This window comes from Phodopus roborovskii, unplaced genomic scaffold (assembly GCF_943737965.1).
Source record: "Phodopus roborovskii unplaced genomic scaffold, PHOROB, whole genome shotgun sequence".
Lineage (NCBI taxonomy): Eukaryota > Metazoa > Chordata > Mammalia > Rodentia > Cricetidae > Phodopus > Phodopus roborovskii.
The window spans coordinates 15,740,032-15,759,034 of record NW_026126413.1 but is presented as its reverse complement, the minus strand read 5'-3'; the positions used below and the strand labels follow the sequence as shown (position 1 = coordinate 15,759,034).

At 40.0% G+C, this 19,003-nt stretch overlaps 1 protein-coding gene across 3 annotated transcripts in view; it reads left to right on the top strand.

Annotated features, from left to right (window-relative positions):
* Positions 1 to 1,064: 1,064 nt before the first annotated feature.
* Srek1 (splicing regulatory glutamic acid and lysine rich protein 1) overlaps positions 1,065 to 19,003 on the top strand; it is a 33,688-nt gene continuing 15,749 nt past the window's right edge. For 2 of the 3 annotated variants that reach the window (XM_051182864.1, XM_051182863.1), the window contains exons 1-7: positions 1,065 to 1,258; positions 8,999 to 9,132; positions 14,294 to 14,418; positions 15,522 to 15,686; positions 16,144 to 16,322; positions 17,520 to 17,650; positions 18,465 to 18,579. In XM_051182864.1, coding sequence (XP_051038821.1) covers positions 1,098 to 1,258; positions 8,999 to 9,132; positions 14,294 to 14,418; positions 15,522 to 15,686; positions 16,144 to 16,322; positions 17,520 to 17,650; positions 18,465 to 18,579 — 1,010 coding nt within the window. In that variant the 5' untranslated portion in view covers positions 1,065 to 1,097. Of the gene's footprint in view, positions 1,259 to 8,998; positions 9,133 to 13,382; positions 14,005 to 14,293; positions 14,419 to 15,521; positions 15,687 to 16,143; positions 16,323 to 17,519; positions 17,651 to 18,464; positions 18,580 to 19,003 lie in introns of those variants that run through there. The other variant, XM_051182865.1, reaches the window with a different exon arrangement.

The following is a 19,003-nucleotide window of genomic DNA, read 5'->3' as shown; positions in this document are numbered from 1 at the left end:
TACCATTATATCCATCCATCCATTGGCAGAATCTCATGTGGCCTTAACTTGCTTTGTAGTGATGGATGACACCCTGCCTTCACCTCCCCAGCGCTGAGATTACAGATATATGGCAGTTTCAAGTTTATGGGCTCAACACTGGGCTTTCAAGTTGATCATTTACCCATGGAAGTACACCCTCAGCCCTCTGTTGCTTTTAGACCATCGGTACAAATGTTAGCATGCAAGGGGCAACAAAGTCTTAATAATAGTTTATGTTCTGATATTTGGGCCCACAGGAATGACTCCAGAACCACGCCCCTTGGATACAGCTGCCCCGGTTGAATACTGTTATGTCTTACTAAGGTGCAAATTCTGTGTGGACCGCAGGTGCCTTTGTGTAACAGTATGAATAGTAAGGCCTGCTAGTGAGTAAATTGCATGTCATAAACAATGACAGCAGGTCCTTTCATTTACTCATTTACTTTAATTCAACCAGAACCTCCATACACGTTGTGGAAATTTCCAAGAATTCTCACAATCAGAATGCGTGCCACAAAAAAGCAAACAAACAAACAACCCAAAAAGCAGATGAAGAGGGGCAGCAGCAGGCTGTGTTTCATGAGGCGTTACTTGGGTCAGGTATTCATTTACACCGTGCAGACGTTACCGCCCTTTCCCCTCTGCAGCTTTGAATCCGCCGCTGCCGCTTTCCGAGCCGACCAGGAAGAGCCGGGCTCCCTACGATCACAGAGGGACGCGGTGGAGCGCGAGGGCACAGGCTCCGCCGCTCGGCCCGCAGCAGCCGACACCTCGGAGGACGCGGCGGAGCCGGGCGGCAGCCTCGGCGCCCACGGCCCCCACTGCCGAGGCGGCCCGGGGGCCCCCGCGGGAGCCGCCGCGTTGCCACGGCGACACTTCCGGCCGGCGCGCGCAGCCCCCGGAGCAGGCGAGTGGCGCGGAGGGGCGGCTAGACGTGCCGGGCGCGGCGAATTAGCCCGCGGGAGCGCGCTCACGGCCGCGCGCCTGCGCTTCCCAGGCTCCGTCGCTGACGCGTCGTGGACGTTGGGGAGCGGGAAGGCGGCGGCGGCGGCGGCGGCGGCGGCAGCGGGGCCGGGATGAACAGCGGCGGCGGCTTCGGTCTGGGCTTAGGCTTCGGCCTCTTCCCCACGGCCGTGATTCAGGTGACGAACCTGTCGTCGGCGGTGACCAGCGAGCAGATGCGGACGCTCTTTTCCTTCCTAGGAGAAATCGAGGAGCTGCGGCTCTACCCCCCAGAGTGAGTGCGGGGGAGGGGCGCGCCGCCATCCGGGCCTGGGGCGAGCGCGGGCGTCACGTGACCGCGCCCCTGCCGCCCGCGCCGCCATGTTTGATGAGGGCACCGGGCGCGTTACCCGGCTCTCCCGGTTGGGGTATTTTCGTTGATGAACCTCCAGGCGCGGTGCCTGCGGAGGACTGACGAGTGGCCTCCGCTCTCGAGCCTCCGGGGCTGTGGCCGATGTACCGGGCATCGCACCGGGTGCCCCCAGCGCTTAGGTTCCCCCACCCCCCGAACTTAAGATGGCCGCAGGTGGGCCCGCAGCAGCCCTCATGGCAAAAGCTCGTAACGTCCTTTTTTTTTTTTTGCACTGGGAGAAATCGTGGAGGACGCCTGCAACGGCCTGGACCTCCAGGTTTTAGCCTCGGGGTGCTCGTTGTGTAGAGGCTTAGAATCAGGGCTGTTTTTGTCCCCCGGGGTGATGATCATAGAAATTAACTACATTAAAAAAAAAAAATTCTAGTCGAGCACATACCTACGATCTTTAAAGATCACGTTAATACGTCCTTTGGGCAGCAGCCTGAATTTTCATCCTAGAAGGTCACACCGTCTCAAACCATTCAAAAAAGTATAAGTCAGTGCAGAATTGTCGCCATTTTTATGTCGAGATCGCTTCCCAGGTAGCGTACTTGAAGTGAATTTCCTTATGCAGTGTTAACTAATCAGATAATTCGAAATGGTTTTCCCTTCCTTCCTTCCTTCCTTCCTTCCTTCCTTTCTTTCTTTCTTTTCTTTTCTTTTTTTTTTTTTGAGACACTTTATCTGCATTGTTTTGGAGCTTGTCCTGGAGCTCGCTCTGTAAATCAGGCTGGCCTCGAACTCACAGAGATCCATCTGCCCCGACCTCCCGAGTGCTGGGATTAAAGGCGTGCACCACCACCTCGACGGTTTTCCGATTCTTAACATTCTCACACGCATAAACTTTATGAAAAAGATCACAGAATTTAGTCTTTATGCTAAAATCATTTGATGGAACAGGGAAGTTGTTACCCACGATTTTTTTTAGTGAAATAATTCAACTTATAGTGATGCTTGTAGAACATTTTTTTCTCTTCTATTTGTAAGTATTGTAACCAATTTATATTGGTAGTTTATGCGTTTGGATATTTAAAAATAACTATTTTCTTTCTTGGAAATATTTTGTGCATTCAGAAAAGTTGAAACAATACACTGAATGCCCATCAATATTCTCTTTGCTTGCATTCATTGCTTTGTTGGACCAGTTAATAAAATTTCATTTGTTCTTCCTGGGCGTGGTGGCTCACTTAATTTCAGCACTCGGGAGGCAAGAGACAGGTGGATCTCTTGAGTTCAAGGCCAGCTTATGTACAGGGTGAGTTCCAGGACAGCCAGGGAAACCTTGTCTTGAAAAACAAAACAACAAATAACAACAACAAAAAAATAGCGAATTCACTTGTTCTAATTGTGGGTCCTCCTCCACCACTTTATATAGTGTATCTCCAGGACCACATACTAGTTTATTTCCAGGCTAGATAGGCCCCTCTCTCACTTTAATAAAGTATTTCATGAAGTTGACATTTTATGAGGTGGTTTATCTTGTAGAACTACATGTAGTCTGGGTTTATACAGGTTATTTCATCATGCTGAGATTCAAGCAGTGTATTTTTGACAAGAATACTGAATAAGTCCATGAGCATAAGGTTTGATTTAACCAAGACATTAAAATTTTGTGCTATACATATATATATTTATAGCATTTTTAGCATTTCAGCTGTCCTTTAAGTACTCACTCTTAGTGTTAAGAGGAGGGTCATGTTCTGGAAGGGTCAGAAGCCAGTCAGTAAAATACTCTGCCCTTGAATGCTTGCAAGTTAACTTTGGGACAGTAGAATATCTGAAGAAACATATCAGAATATTCTTCATTCCCAGTGAAACACCATTTGTATGGTTGAGACTTGGGTTTAGTTGGTGATACTGCCTTTTACTAACTGACAATTGGGGAGATGCATCTTGAAGAGTCTACTCTCTTTTTTTCAGGGCTGGCCTGAATAAACCCACTTTCCTTCCTGCTTGAGAAATGTTATTTGGGGTTTAAAGGTCAAAGGGAACAAAAACTTTGTAATTTGTATTAAAATAAAGTCAGTATGTCACAATGTAATTCCTTTGGCAAAGTTGTTGCCAGACAAATACTTTTACCTGAGTGCAGGAGTTCTGGTTTTACAGTGATACTGATAAACTTTATTGCAGGTTTTCCTCTCCATAATACAGTTACCCTAGCTGCTCCTTAAGGATGTGCTGAAGTAAATTGCAGTCAGTTAGTATGTGTGTCAAAAGATAATGATAGTTGTTTTGATCATCATATACGCATTTTTGTGATTAATGCTCAGTTGAGTAGTTATTTGCTTTAAAATTAGAGAAACGTTTTTTCAGTGAAATGTGAAAATGGGTCCACTTTGGGCATCTTCTTTTTCTTTTGCTCTCCACCTTATTTTTGAAAATAGTCTGTCACTAATCCTGAAGCTCTTAGCTGGCTCACCCTAGGGATCTGCTGTCTCCATTCCCTGGGCGGAAGATGCATAGCACCACACCCTGCCTTTAATGCAAGTGCAGAGCTTAAGGATCCCACTTGCTTGTGTGGCAAGTGCATCACTGAGCTGCCTCCTCAGGCCAGTTTCATTTTAATTTTTAAACACTAAACATTTGTGTAAACATGCCAGTAACATAGTTCACCAGGTAAAAAAGCCTGCATCTGAAGTCTGATACTTGAGTTCAGTTTTAGACCCACTGTGGAAGGAGAGAGTTCAGCCCCTGGAAGTTGTCCTCAGACCTCTCTACAGCTCCACTTGCACAGATACTCATGTAAAGAATCCTTTGTCCATTTGTGTGTATGTGTGTGTTGCCAGATAATTAAATACCCAGAATTACTGTATAAGTTTTTTTTCACAATGGTTGAATTTCATAGTCCATGAAAACCTATTTGTACAAATTGCTTTTTCTAGTAAACTTTTCATTGTGATACAATAGTCATTCAGAAAAATGAATGTCATGATGAGCTCAGTGAAGTTTTACAGAGTTTAGACAACAATGTAGCAAGCACACGGAAGTTCCACCACCCTGCCCTCCCTCAGTTGACCACACCCCACCCCTCCCCACCCCCAACCTCACCCCTCCCCACCCCCAAACTCACCCCCCCCCCCAGGGTTCATTCTTTTGGCCTGGGAGATTTTCACCTGCAGTTTTTCTTGCTTACTTTTGTTCCTACTTCTCTGGTTTTCAAAGTTCAAAGAACCAAAGTAAAAGTCTATAACTACTTAAAGTAACATAGTTAATTTAAAGAAATAACATGTGCTGAGTCTGTTGTTTTTGCTGCCATGGCTAAACTCCTGAGGTCCCCAAGCCAGGAGTTACTTTTACTTTGGCTGGGGATCTCAGAGGTCTCAGTCAGCTGGCTGGCTCTGAGGATTTAGCCTATGGCTGCACAGAAGCGGTGGAGGCTAGGAAATGGAGACAGACCCAGGAAGGCCAGGGAAAAGATAAAACTCCTTAAGGCTGCAGCCTGGGGCTCTGGGCAGCCCTGGCCTCCTAATAGTGCATTCATTCACCTGTGTAACCCAGTAACACCAAAACCAGCACCTGAGGACCCAGCCTTTAGCACACCGGGGCCCTTTTTGGAGCGTCATCATAACCTAACCATAGCAACCATTTTATATAGAATGGAGAACAAGAAATAAAGTCTGTGCTCTTAACATCTCCCCATCAGACTCCTTCATTAGCATGCTTTCTCTTTTGGTTCCCTGTATGTGCTTATTAGAATACAGTGTAATCAAAGGATTCATCCACTATGATTATAAGCTTCTTTTACTTAATCTGTAGTAAGCATTTTGCATATTGCTGGGCTTTAAAGTAACATTTAAAGACACATGCTGTGTTGAGTGTTTTTTTTAATTCTGTCATATGTTGGTCTTCGTTTTAATATTTAATTAAAATGAATGAGCTTCAGCTCTGTGCATTTGGAAGTGTTTGATTGTCAGCAGTGAGTGGTAGGTAGGTCTGTAGGCAGTGTCAGCAGTTAATAAGCAAAGGCTTAGAATTGTGCCCTTCAGAGTACTATTGGGGTCCTTAGATAAATGTTGTGGTGGTTAATAATTTCATGCGTAAAACTCTGTTAATGCTTTAGATTTTGCGATTTTGATAGAACCTCTAAATAAGTAGTTCTCAACCTGTGGGTCATTACCCCTTCAGGGAGTCACATGATATTTTCACAGGGATTGCTTAAGACCATTGGAAAACAGATATTTACATTATGACTCATAACAGTAGCAAAATTATAGCTATAAAGTAGCAACAAAAATAATTTAATGGTTGGGGGTCAGCACAACATGAGGAACTGTACTCAAGGGTCTCAGCATTAGGAAGAGTAAGAACCATACCTTACATTTTTGTACCATAATAGTGCTTTTCAGAATAGACCATTTATAAATCAGTTTTCCCGTTTCCCATGTAGTTTCTTTATAAATTTGATTGGTTTATTATGTCCATGAATATTAAATTTAAAGAGAAGTGGATTTTAACTAGAGATATCTAGGATGTATTTTTTATTTTCAGTAGTGACTATTTAGGTTTGCATTTTTCTCACAGAAGGGTCTGGCAACTTAGGAAGTGTAGCTCTAGTGAAATCTTGTCAGACTCTTGATTAGAGAGAGGGCTAAACTATTCCTCTTGACATTCCTTGCTTTAGCTGGGAAGGACAGTGTGTTATCAGTCGCACCCAAGTGCTGACATTATTTATGAAGATCTTTGCTAAGTTGACGAATAAAGGCTGTAATGACCACAGAGCATTGAGGCCTCCTGGGTCCTGGGACTGGGACTCAGAAAGGTAGCAGCAATCAGAGTGACCCTGCCCTTTCTCTCTAGAGGCTGTGTTTGTTTTTGTGTGTTTTCTTTGTTTCTTGGTGGGCCTATTGGATACACAAGCTACTTTCCAGAAAGAGTCTGATTGTTTTGAGTTCATTTGTTTGGTCAAGCCTGCCACCCAAATTAGGCAGTGTTGGTCTGCCAGTGAAATAAACTCTTGTGGCAAGTAACTAAGCATTTGTCGCTGGATAAACTTAGAGGATGTGTTGGAAGGTTCATGTAAATTGTGCCTGTGGCCTGTGGGATCTTTGGATGTTGTACGGAGGACTTGAAACTGAGTCTTGAAGGAAAATGGAGTTAGTTTAAAGGAGAGAGAGGGTAGCAGCATGTTCAGAATGCTTTTTCAGGATGTGTTCTAGGAATCACATGTATGTCTGGAGTTTTGGAGGTTTTATATATACATATGTATATATAAAATGAAGCCGGAACACAAAGGGAATTTAATCTTAAGGAATGTGATGCATTTAGGGTTTAAGGATCACACTGGCACTTTTGTGGAAGACCATTAATAAGGGATTAAAGTTAGACAAAGAGTGATTGATTAGGAAACTGTAAGATAATCTGGGTAAGCATTGCTGAGGTCCTGGACTAAGGCATCAATAGTGAGAATGAGGAAATACTTAGTGTACCGTGTGTTTAGGAGATGGTCCCAGGGTTTATTGATGGTTTGGATGAGGAAGTAGGGAAGGTAGAGCAAGGGATCAGGAGTGACTCAGGGTTGGCAACCCAAGTCCTAGTTTGACAAGAGAGATCATTTCTTAACCCGCCTGGGAAGTTCTCACTCAGACGCTCTGAGATGAAGTTGACAATCAGCTTTCTGTCTCTTGAGTGTTGCTGGTGGTTGTGGCAGAGGAAAAGGGCTAAACTGGCTCTCACAGCTCCTGCAGAATTGAGATGTTAGTTGTGTTGATATTTAATTCACCAAAGTAAATTATTTGGATGCAATTGAGTTCATGAAGCAGAAAAGTGGAATTTTACTGTGCACTTAGAAGGAACATTGGAAATTTTGGTGAATAGTATCAGTTACTGCCAGCCAGCAGACCAGAGAAATTGACTGTTACTTTTAACTAAATAGAAAATACAGGCTACAGGGCGGGGCTAGGAAGAAGGGAAGGTAGTGTGAGCTTCCTGAGGTAAGGGTTCTTCAAAGTGACATTAATATTCACCAGGCAGGCTCTCAGATCTGGTTGTTAGATATTTGGTAATGTAAGGTGGTGACTTAAATCTGAGTGGGGCTATATTTACTTATGTGACACTATAGAAGGCTTTGGTTTAGACAGTTGCTGAAGAGGGGTTTTTGGTGAGGGCTACTGAATTGGTGACCTTAGGCAGGGGTGTGGTGGGGGAATAAACTGAGTCAAATAGGAAAGAATTAGTATTTTAAAGAACAACTCAAGTGGCCCCAACACATATTTATAACATTGGCTAAAGTTCTAAACCCAAATGAATTTGATTACAGTATTTGGCTGTCTGTCTGTCTGTCGATCTATATCTTTTTGCCGTGACCAAGGCTGCTTAAAGGAAGGGCTTGCTCGGCTTATAGTTCCAGGATTGCAGTCTGTCATGGAGGAGAAGATAAGACAGCAGGAGCGGGAGGCAGCTGGTCACATTAGGTCCACTGTAAGGAAGCAGGTCCTCAGTACTCCTTTTTGTTTTATAGGACCTTAGCCCAAGGAATGTTACCACTTCAACTCTAATGTAGGTAATATTGCATAGAACTGTCTCTTTTGAGATTGTGGATCCAGTGAGTTTGACTAGAAGCATTAACCATCACAGATTGATAGTGTAACTGTAACTTTAACCGTTTAATGTTATCAGCATTGTTTTAAAGATGGATTTGTTGCTACATGTGAAGGATTACAGAGAACAAATTTAGTAATAAGTGACTGTAGATGGGGTTGGAAAGATGGCTCAGTAGTGTTGGGTTCCCAGCACCCTCTAGGGTGGCTCACTTGTGATCCAATTCCAGCCTTCTTCTGGACTTGATGGCCACCAGCTTTCGTATGTGTACACACACTTAAAATAAATACATCTTTTTTAAAAGGTGACTTTGTAATTACTAGTTAAACAGTTATTCAGTGTTTTAATGATAAATAGTATAGATAATAACATAGTGGCCATGAAGGTAGTGTGTTTTGTTTTTTAATATAATGAGGTACGATCATATTGGACACAACCTTTTCCATGCTGGTTCATTTTTACCATAGATCTGTCTAGATTGAGTTGAATCAAATGGACTAGTGTCTAATGTTTTTGCAAAATAAATTATATAACATTTGTTTGTAAAAACCTTTTGTTTTGGTCCCAAAAAGCACATTTCTTTGTACCCTGAAGCCATCTGGCATATGCAGAAACCTTCTTGTATAATTCCATATTACAGGTTGTATTATTATTATGAAGTTTTCAGTGATTTCCTTTTCATTGTTGGCAGTGAACCCAGGGTTTCCCATGGTACCACTAGCTATGGTTTTCGCTTTGCTTTTAGTGGTATAAAATGTTGGGTAATCATTCAGTTAGGGTTGGGAAAAGTCTTGAGAGCTGGAGCTTCTGTAAAGTAATTTTGCCTGAGAACATGGTTTTCGGATGTCACTCAGGACTGACTGATTTTAAATTTCACTTCCCAGGTTTTGTAGACAACCCTAGATTGGCTTCTGCTTTGTCAGACAAGTCAGTATTGAATGACTACAATATGTTGTTTGTTTTGTGTGTTAATCATCTTTAGCAATGAAAATTACCTAAGTCTGGTGTAAGAAAGAAATTTCAAATGAAAATTATAAAACCATGCAAATGTTTATTAATCCATTTGTTTTCTTTTTTATCTTGCAGCAATACACCACTTGCTTTTTCCTCCAAAGTATGTTATATTAAGTTTCGTGACCCATCGAGTGTTGGTGTGGCCCAGCATCTAACTAACACGGTTTTTATTGACAGAGCTCTGATAGTAGTTCCTTGTGCAGAAGGTTAGTATCTCACGGTTTTCCTTATTGTTTTAGTTTCTGTCCTGTCTGTTTGGCTTTCCTAGAAATTGGCCAGTACTCTATGTGTGAGTCTGTTTGTGCACACTCACATTTGTGTGTGTGAAAATTAGAATAAAATTTGGAGAAGAAAAACGCCTGATAGAAAATTACATGGATATAGTTAGTTCATTACTTTACGGATATTTGAAATTTTACAACTGAACATTTAGGAAGTTTATAGTTTTTTTTGGCAGATTGTAAGAACCTTTTGAAATTTAAAAACTTAAGTTGTAATGGGAAAGTATTTAAAATGCATATGTAAATATATATACTCATGGGACAGTTAAGAGTTTCCCAAGTAAAACACATTCAGCCAAATTGGTTATGATATTTTTATATTCATTTGAAAAATACTCAGTTTATTCTTTCAAATATCCTCTTACGGTAGTTTCTCTCAATTGTTGCAAGACTATGGATTTATAGTATAATTTTTGCTATACCACTAGAACTTTTTTGATTGGCTTTTATTGGGGAGGGTAACTGGAGCGAAGCTTTTAAAGCGTCCATCAAGGAGTGATGTCGAAGGTGGGAGCAGGCCAAAGGCCGTCCCAATATCTGTTACATTTTATGTCTTGAATTGTTTTAAGAGCTAATTATTATTTTTTTAAAAATTATGTTTTTCCAGAGTCATTTTGACTGTTTCAGAGTGCAATTAACTTAGAGTACTGACTGGCTTGTACATATATGTGTGTGTGTGTGTGTGTGTGTGTGTGTGTGTGTGTGTGTGTGCGCGTAGATTTTAAAATTTGATTATTTTCTAGATTTACATGTCCTTAGAAATGAACATTTTTCTTTTGCTAGCTGATAACTATTTTGTAGCATAAAAGTATGCTAGAAACAATTCAATGGGCTTTTTATATGTAATTTAAAAAACTCGTAGTTAGTAGGTTAACATTAAAATTACCTAGTGCATCAGGAATTTGTTGCACTTTGGGAATTTTATGCTTGTTTCAGAATTCCAGTTTTGAAATGTTAAGAGCTATAAGATACACCTCCTCCCAGACTGGTAATTTTGCAATCCTGGAACAGGAAGTTCTGGTTTCTTTTTTCTCCCCCAGCTAAATTTGAAAGCATATTTCTCATGTTCCAGGGGTTGACAGTAGAGAGGGAAGATGGATTAAAGTAAATAATTTGCCAAGTAGAGTCTTACCTGACACTCTGCAGTTAAAAGTACAGAGAGCCCCAAGTTGGGGAGTAAGGTGGGAGAAGAGGCAGTATTAATTCTACCAAGTTTCGTGCCCTGAAACTGCACAGGAAATATTCCAGTAGATTTCTTACCTGGAGATATCAGAAAGTTATAGTGTAGGCTTTTATCAGTTCTGATTTTTGAATGGAAAGTTTTAAATCATTATTGGAACCTTGCTGTAATCCCGTACAATCGATATGGAAATCTCTTTTTTAGTTTTTTTTTTTTTTAACTTGGTAGTAACTTATAAAAAACAGTCAGTTAGAACTCCTTAGTTATTTTTAATGCTATCATTTTGTGAAAAAATTTTACCATTTTTGGACATGCAACTCTTACATTTACTGCATTTTTGTACTTCCACATTTATAAATGGTATTAGGAAGACACTGATAAGCATTTTTATTAGTTTTGTCAAAGACAGCTGATGAACTTCACAGCTGTTAAGCCTGATTATGCACTGCCAACAAAGAAGTACTGCATTCTATATTCAGAAAGAGCAGTGAGAGGCAAATGGAGGGAGTCGGGAGAGAGTGAGGAGGTGTGCTGTGCGCCCTGTGCACCTGCCTCGCTGTGCCTCCACACAGAGACGCAGCGTGTGGTGCAAACGAGAGAGGCCACGGGAAACCTCTCACCAGATTTTTCAGTGTCTTTGAGTTTGCTGGGTTTTAGTTCAGACAGTTATGTGAGAAGAGGGTGGAAAAGTGGTGTTGATACCAGTCAAGCATGAACTATTGTTAATCAAACATGCCATTTTGACTAAAATCACTATGCTTGTCTAAATATGACCCCTTTTCGTTGTTGCGTGCATTTCAGATTTCTTTTTATAAATGTTAACACTTAGAAAAAATAAGATCAACGTAGCAGGTGTGAGCCTAATCATCAGTCATAACTTTATGTCCACATTTTGTGGTAGATGGATTTTGACTATTAATTTGGTTTTGTATGTTTTCTCTGTGTGATATTTGTGCATTATTAGATGACTAGACTGGCCAAGGCAGACCTGTTACACTTGCCTGAGCCAGGCATTGTTTGCCATGCCACTAAACCTGCCGCCAAGTGAAACCTTCATTGGGGAAATGAGATCGGAGTCTGAGCCGCAGAAGATGGACGCCCTGTCTCTGTTCTTATTGTTTTACTTTCATTTTATTTCTTTTTATTTTGTCCCTTTTTTTTTTGTTTTGTTTTGTTTTTGTTTTGTTAAATCTCTCACTTTTAACTTGTGAGCTGGCTTTCCAGTTCTTTGTAAATGGTATTCCATTAAGAATTCCTAACATGTTGCAAATTTATGGGGGAATGATTAACAGAGCTTCTGAACCTTGAGATGAACTAAATTGCCATGCAGTAAGTTAGAGCGAAGTGCTGGGAGGATGCTCAGTGCCTTTTAATTGGTGTTTGCGGGATCTTCAAACATTAAAACACTTAACACTAGAATTGTAGGAACATTTTCTGATAGGCTTAGTGCTTATTATTTTTTTTCCCCAAGTCTACATCTCTCATAAAACCAACTGATGGCTTCTAATTTTTATCCTTCCCCTAAAACTGTAGGCATGTAAAACCATCAAGGAAAATTAAGTGCATTTCTTTTGACAGTCTGAAGGTAGGGGGAGGTCTTTGTCTTTCATTAGCTTGGTCCTACGGAGCCTTTTGTTGCCTCTATGGGGAATGGATACTGGAGAAAACTGTTGGTTATTTATTTTGCATGCATATGTTTTTGTTTGCTTGAATTTTTTTGTTGAGAATTCTTTAGAGGTTAATAGCTTTTTAAGTGGATTCTGAAGTCAGGACTCAAAGTGAGAGATGTTTGCCTCATTTTTCTTTGAAGTGTAGTTTGGGGAAAATGCTAAATGCTTACTTGTTTTATACTTCTATACTCTGAGTTTTAGATGATAAATTTTATTTTGGAGATAAAACAATGGAAGCTTTCTTCTTAAGGTATCTTTAATTGAATAAGACCAAAATAATATTGAGCTTATAGTTACTGATTTTTTTTTTTTTACAGTTAATTGTCATGAATAGCAGGGAGAATCTGCTAGCCTGATGATATTTAAGGTAGAACTGAGGCTTCACAGTACTAAGTAATGGGCTTGGCCCATGTCGAATACCTTACTGTCTGTGTAGCCTCTGTACTGTATGGGTAGCTGGTTTTGGTTATTGACAAGCGATATTAAATTTGGCACGTTACTAGATTGGAACTCTTTTAGGTACATAAATTAGGGTACTGAAGCATAGAGTGCACATCTCAGTACTGCAGTTACTCATCAGAGTTGTTCAGGTTTTAATTAAACCTTAAAAAGTACTATATATTTCCAGTAGATAAAATGAATGTGATACTTAATATAAATAGTATAGTATGTAAGTGGGCATATGTAGATACATAGTAATAGTGGTAACTAGTAGTTCATTGTTACTTGCTATCTTCTTTAAGGCCTACCTTGTTATCATTCTGCATGTTAAGAAATTTGTTCTCCAGATTTAAAGTAATAACTTTGTTTTCGAAATTAGTTAAATTTAGATGCTGTAAAATTAGAAAGTATGCATTTGCCAAAGCCACTAAACTGTAATTCTAATTTTCTTTCAATAGATAAGCTATAACCATTATTTAAAGTTTTAAATTCCAACTTGAGTTTCATCCATGCTTAGAGATCTTTCCAGAAGTTGTTTGGAGATTTCTTTCTTATATCTGGTTGATTTAAATAGGATTTTACCTCTGAAATCAGGCAGAATGCTTTTGAAAACTTGCCACATATATTTCAGTTTTTGTAATTTTTCTTTTTAAAGTACAGTTTTAAGACTCTCTGAGTTAATACTAGGATGGCTATATATGCAATCAATTTTGAGAAAGATACCTTTTTTTGCAAAAAGATAGGGGAGAACAGGAGTTTTAGTCTGTCAGCTTTCAATTCAGAAACTAATTATGGCAGATCATGAACTTAAAAGTAAATTTTTCATTTTTTTTTTTTTTAAAGTCGCAGGCATTTTTCTTCACTTCTAAAGTGATTTTTAGTATTACTCCTGTTAGAAAACTACAGGCTTCATAAGAAAAGCATTTTTAAGTAGTAGTTACTATTATTCACATAAGTATACATACATTGTGTCTGAAAGTTAGTATTTTAAGTTTCCTGAGACTGGGGAAATGTTGAGCCCCATGAAGTTTTGGGGATTGGATTCTTTCTAGGCATTACTGATGCTGGTGAGGTGCCTGATTGATGAATGGGTATGGACCTTTTTAAATTGAAGCTGATGCATGTTCTAGTTTTCTGTTTTCTTCTGTTTATCTGCAGTTGAGCGGAGTCTTGAGGGTTGTCAGAATTGTCTGCACATAGTAGGTAGCTTCAGTGACAGACTAGAGGCACGCATTATGGAACAGATTTCAATTCGCACATATTTGGTTTTTTTTTTCTTTTTCTTTCTTTTTTTTTGACTAATTTGGTTATTTGCCATTTCTGGGGATTAAACTTTAAAAAATGTTCTTCTTTTCTGTATCTGATGTTCTGTGTGCTATTAGTGACGCAGCCAACACGAACGGTTGTCATGTGTAACACAACTTTCGATCACCGCGAAAACAGCGTCCTGGGAAAGCGTCCATGCTTGATATCGTTTGGTTCATGAACATTAAGTTTCCAGTACAGGTGACCCATAGCTCAAAGTGTTAAATAATTGTCTACATTATTCAGTTTTTAAAATAATGTTCCATTAATGAGATTGCTAGTCTTTGAAGTTTTGCTCACTTTTATTTTTCCTAATAGAGCAGGATAAAAGGAAAGACTACTTTTGTTCTTATTTGTTTCTTTGTATGGATCTGATAGATAGATTCATTTATTATTATTATTTTTTAAGTGCAAGGGTAATTGTAAAATCATAGTGTAAAGTTGCTGTGGTGTCTCTGCTCTGCATAATATTTGGACCTTGCCTCTGCAGGTAAAATCCCAGAGGAGGCCAAAGCCCTTTCTTTGCTGGCTCCTGCCCCACCCATGACAAGCCTGGTGCCTGGTGCAGGATTGCTTCCCATCCCGACCTCCAGCCCTCTGACGGCAGTGAGTAGTGTAAGTCCTCCTGATGGGTGAGCGCTAAACTGTGCAAAGTGGTGAGGAAGGAGGAGACGTTATTTTCACTTTGTTTTGGTGGCAACCATCTAAAGTCCATACTTAAAAATTTACCCCATGTCATCTTACTTGAGCTTGTTTGGGGGATTACTCTGAAATAGTTGGGGACTTGTTCAAATTTCAGAACCCATATAGGATCACTTATCAGGAAAATCAGTTACGGAAACTTGGTGCTTTAGATATAGATAGCACAGACTTGGAGGTGCTTAATCACTTCCCAGGTCAGGAGGACCGGAAGGACTGAATCATTTAAGAAGGGAGATGAGCATGAGCCAGGGGAAAAAGTATTTCAGAGAAGTAGTTACCTGCATGACTGAGGAGATGAAATAAGTTGTGACCAAAAACCTGAATTTTTTTTTCTCTGTAGAATTAAACAGTAATTAGTATCTTGTGATTTCTTAGTAGAAGAATGCTTATAACCGTGACTGGGCTTTTGTTTCAGTACCCCCGCTGCAGAGGAGTTTAATCCAATTTGTTTAGTGCCATATTGTTTGAAATTTTGTTCTTTTTGTTTCTCAGTATGTGATTTTGCTCCTTAAATAGTTCCCCACACACAGTACTTTTTAAAAAGCTCAGTTCCTGTGATGAAAATGTAGAAAAGCTTCCATATTGTTTTGTTGACCAAGTATGCAGTGTTAACATGTATTGACTGAGGGACCACCAGACAGAAAGGCACGTGGTTCTGTACTGAATGCTTGATGGACAGGGTGTTGTGACTACAGGCTCTCAGAAACCTGACCGTACCTCTGTCCTGCAGTGTTAATAACACTGTTTATGTAAATCACAGATTGCAACTATCTTGAACATTGAAAATTAGTACTCATTTTTAGTATCAGTTTAAAGGTAGTTAAAAAAGCGTTGTGGTATTAAAGAATAATGTGATCTCACTCTTAATAACTCAGATACATGTAGCTTAAAGTAAGGAGCCCTTTTACTCCTCCCATTCTTGTGGAGTTGGTCTACTGGAAGCAGTATTAAAGTACAGCGCATTGGACCCTAATGAAAACTGTGCCTTACGGTGTACGTACTTTTGTCTTTTGTAGCTTGGTGTTTCACTTAGCAGTTTGGGAGCCATACCAGCAGCAGCACTCGACCCCAATATTACGACCTTAGGAGAGATCCCACAGCCACCACTTATGGGGAATGTGGATCCTTCCAAAATTGATGAGATTAGGAGGACAGTCTATGTTGGGAATTTGAATTCGCAGGTAACTAAGAAGAAACCGAGTGGCAGTAGCCGCTTATTCTTCTTAAAAAGTTCTGTTGATAAAGTATTATTTACTTAGATAATTTTAAAATTTATTTTTATTAGCATATTTTATATAATGGGTTTCATTATGATGTTTTCATGCATGCATATTATTTTGATTGTATTCATTTTCCCTACTACTCTCTTGTGATTCCCCACCCCATGACCCCCTCTCTCCTCCCAGCTAGTCCCCCTTCTATAGAACTCTGATGCGTTTCTTGTGACCCAGGAAGTGTAATCAGGATCTTAGAGGCACATAGGTAAGGGGCTATTGCTAGGAACATGGGAACCTTGGCAGTGGCCCCGTCACTAAAGAAAATGTACTCCCTTCTCCCTGCAAACATTAACTGCTTTATTTACCTAATTTTAAAAAGAAAAAAAAAATGCTGTATTAAAGTGTCACTCTACTTCCTCAGACAACGACAGCTGATCAACTACTTGAATTTTTTAAACAAGTTGGAGAAGTGAAGTTTGTTCGGATGGCAGGTGATGAGACTCAGCCAACTCGGTTTGCTTTTGTGGAATTTGCAGACCAAAATTCTGTACCAAGGGCCCTTGCTTTTAATGGAGTTATGTTTGGAGACAGGCCACTGAAGTAAGAAATCTTCAACAAAGAAATTTTAATGGTTTTGAAAAAGTTATAAACTGTTTGATTTAATTAATGCTTTAAAAAAAGTTATTGGCAATTTGTGGAAAGGAAGAGACTGTTAAGTATAAATGAAATGCATGACACTGTGGCATGTTATCTTTGAAGATGTCTCTTCTGATTATTATCTAGTTGGCCATTAACTGTTTGTATATGATGCGTAATGGCTTCAGCCATTTTTCTGTATAGTTCTGTAAGTCAGGTTTGTTTTGTGATGATTGAAGATTAAGGGCAACTTGTAATTGAACTACAGAACTCTTTGTAATAAGAATTTTGGTAAATTTCAAATCCTATGAAGAAAGTAGTGTTGGGTACTTAGAAGTGTTTTATTTAAATCAGGCATTGTGACTTAATCTGCTTATGTCCATCCTTGTTTGTAAACACTACATCTCTTTTCAGATACTCAAGACCAGAAATTGTATTTCATGTAGATTATTAAGGCGAATATGGGTTTTAGTTTATAGGTTGATCTCTTAATAGTTTGCTGGGATTTACTCTTACATGATGAGTCACTGTTATTTGGTACCTAGTCTTCTCAGTGTGGGATGGGGAAGATAGCAACAGCAGGTGTGTCTGGGTGTCACAGAAGCCACCTCCCTACTAGGGGAGGGCTACCAGATGCTTTTCTGAAGCTATGTCCGACTCAGACATGGGACAGTGCTTCCCCTGCATCCTGTCTGTGTGTGCAGATTATTAGCAGAATCTAATGAATAGAAGTGGTTCATGCCTGGGGAGAGTGGTGCATGCCTTTAATCCCAGCACCCAGGAGGTAGAGGCAGGCAGGTCTCTGTGAGATTGAGGCTAGCCTGGTCGACAGAGTGAGTTCTAGGACAGCCAGGGGTACACAGAGAAACCATGTCTTCAAAAAGAAAGCAGTTGTAATAGTCTGTTCAATTGTTGAATAAGTAAGGTAGACTTTTGAGTTTTTCTTTTTCCTTTGTTTCGCAAGAAATGATGGAAGGCAGGAATGAGAGATTAATCATGTTTATCTCAGGTTGCTGTTGACTGTTCTGTATTTAGCTATTTTAGTCCTTATCTGCTGCTGAGATACCCTCAGATTTATAAATGTGTATATCATACTAACAGTTGTTTCGTGTTTTCTAAACTTTGGTGTGTGTTTGTGATATACTAATATTTTTAATTTAGAATAAATCACTCCAACAATGCAATAGTAAAACCTCCTGAGATGACACCTCAGGCTGCAGCTAAGGAGTTAGAAGAAGTAATGAAGCGAGTCCGGGAGGCTCAGTCATTTATCTCAGCAGCTATTGAACCAGGTAAGGCCACGGGGCTGTTGTATAGTCCTAAAGACCATAGACTCTTAGAACTGGAAGGAATTCTAGGGTTACACTGCTCAGTTCCTTCATGGTACAAATAAGAAGACTGAAACTCAAGAAAGAGTAAGTGGATTTCTTAGAACAAGTCAGCACAAACCGACTTTTCCTGATTCTGAACTTTAGCTCAGCAAGTCGGTATTGAGGTTGGTTTGCTCGAAGCAGAGTGTGATTATTATTGTGAGGCTCAAAAGGAAAGAGTACATGTGTAAAATGCTAAAAATAGGCAGCTTGACTTTCCCTCAAAGTTTTAATTTTAAGACAAGAGAAAGGGCACATGATTTAGAAAACACACTCATTTTTGCAAGATTAAAGGAAAACTTACTCAAATTTTTGTGTTGCTAAATACTTTAAAATCCACTCAGAATGTCTATGTGGTTTAGCTTTAATTAGGTTTCCTGAGTTAACACTTGGAATTTAGCTTCAATTCTAACAAAATAAATGCAGGCAGGTCTTACTTAGCCTCACTGTCGTAGGAATTGCAGACATGTTTTAATCGTACGTTATGGCAGCAACAAAATACTACGAACAGCTGTTTATAATCATCTGGTTTATATGTACTGCTGCAGGGTGGCTGCACTCAACGAGTTTATGCAATGACTTTCTTGGATGTTTCTGAAGGATAATTGCACAGGAGGAGGATGTACAGAGAGTAGGCCCCTTGCACTATATGTGGTATATTCCACTTGTGCCTAATTATTAACTGGGATCTTTAATTGTTCTGAGCTTACGCTGCAAAGTGGTTTTTTCCTCCCAGAGTCTGGAAAGAGCAATGAAAGGAAAGGCGGTCGATCTCGTTCCCACACTCGCTCAAAGTCCAGGTCTAGCTCAAAATCCCATTCTAGAAGGAAGAGATCACAATCAAAGCACAGGTGAGACTATATTATCAATGCTTAATGCTTTTCAGTTTTGTATCTCAAATTGTTAAGATGTCAGAGTATTAGTGCTTGCTTACCTGCTAGTGTGCTTACTGTTTACTAATGCTGTACTGAAAATGGTGTAGCTATGGGGTGTACCCGCTGCTTTGTGTGGGGTGCAAAGGGTACCTCAGTGCAAATTACAGCATGTCCTACTTTGATTGGAAGTTTGAGACTCATGCCTGTCCTAATTAGGATTTCTGTTGCTGTGAAGAGACACCATGACCATAGCAATTCTTACATAGGAAAACATTTAATTGAGGCTGACTTATGTGGGTCACAAGTTTAGTCCATCATCATCAGAGTGGGAAGCGTGGTGGTGTACATACAGGCAGACATGGTGCTAGAGAGGTAGCAGATTCTACATCTGGATCCTCAG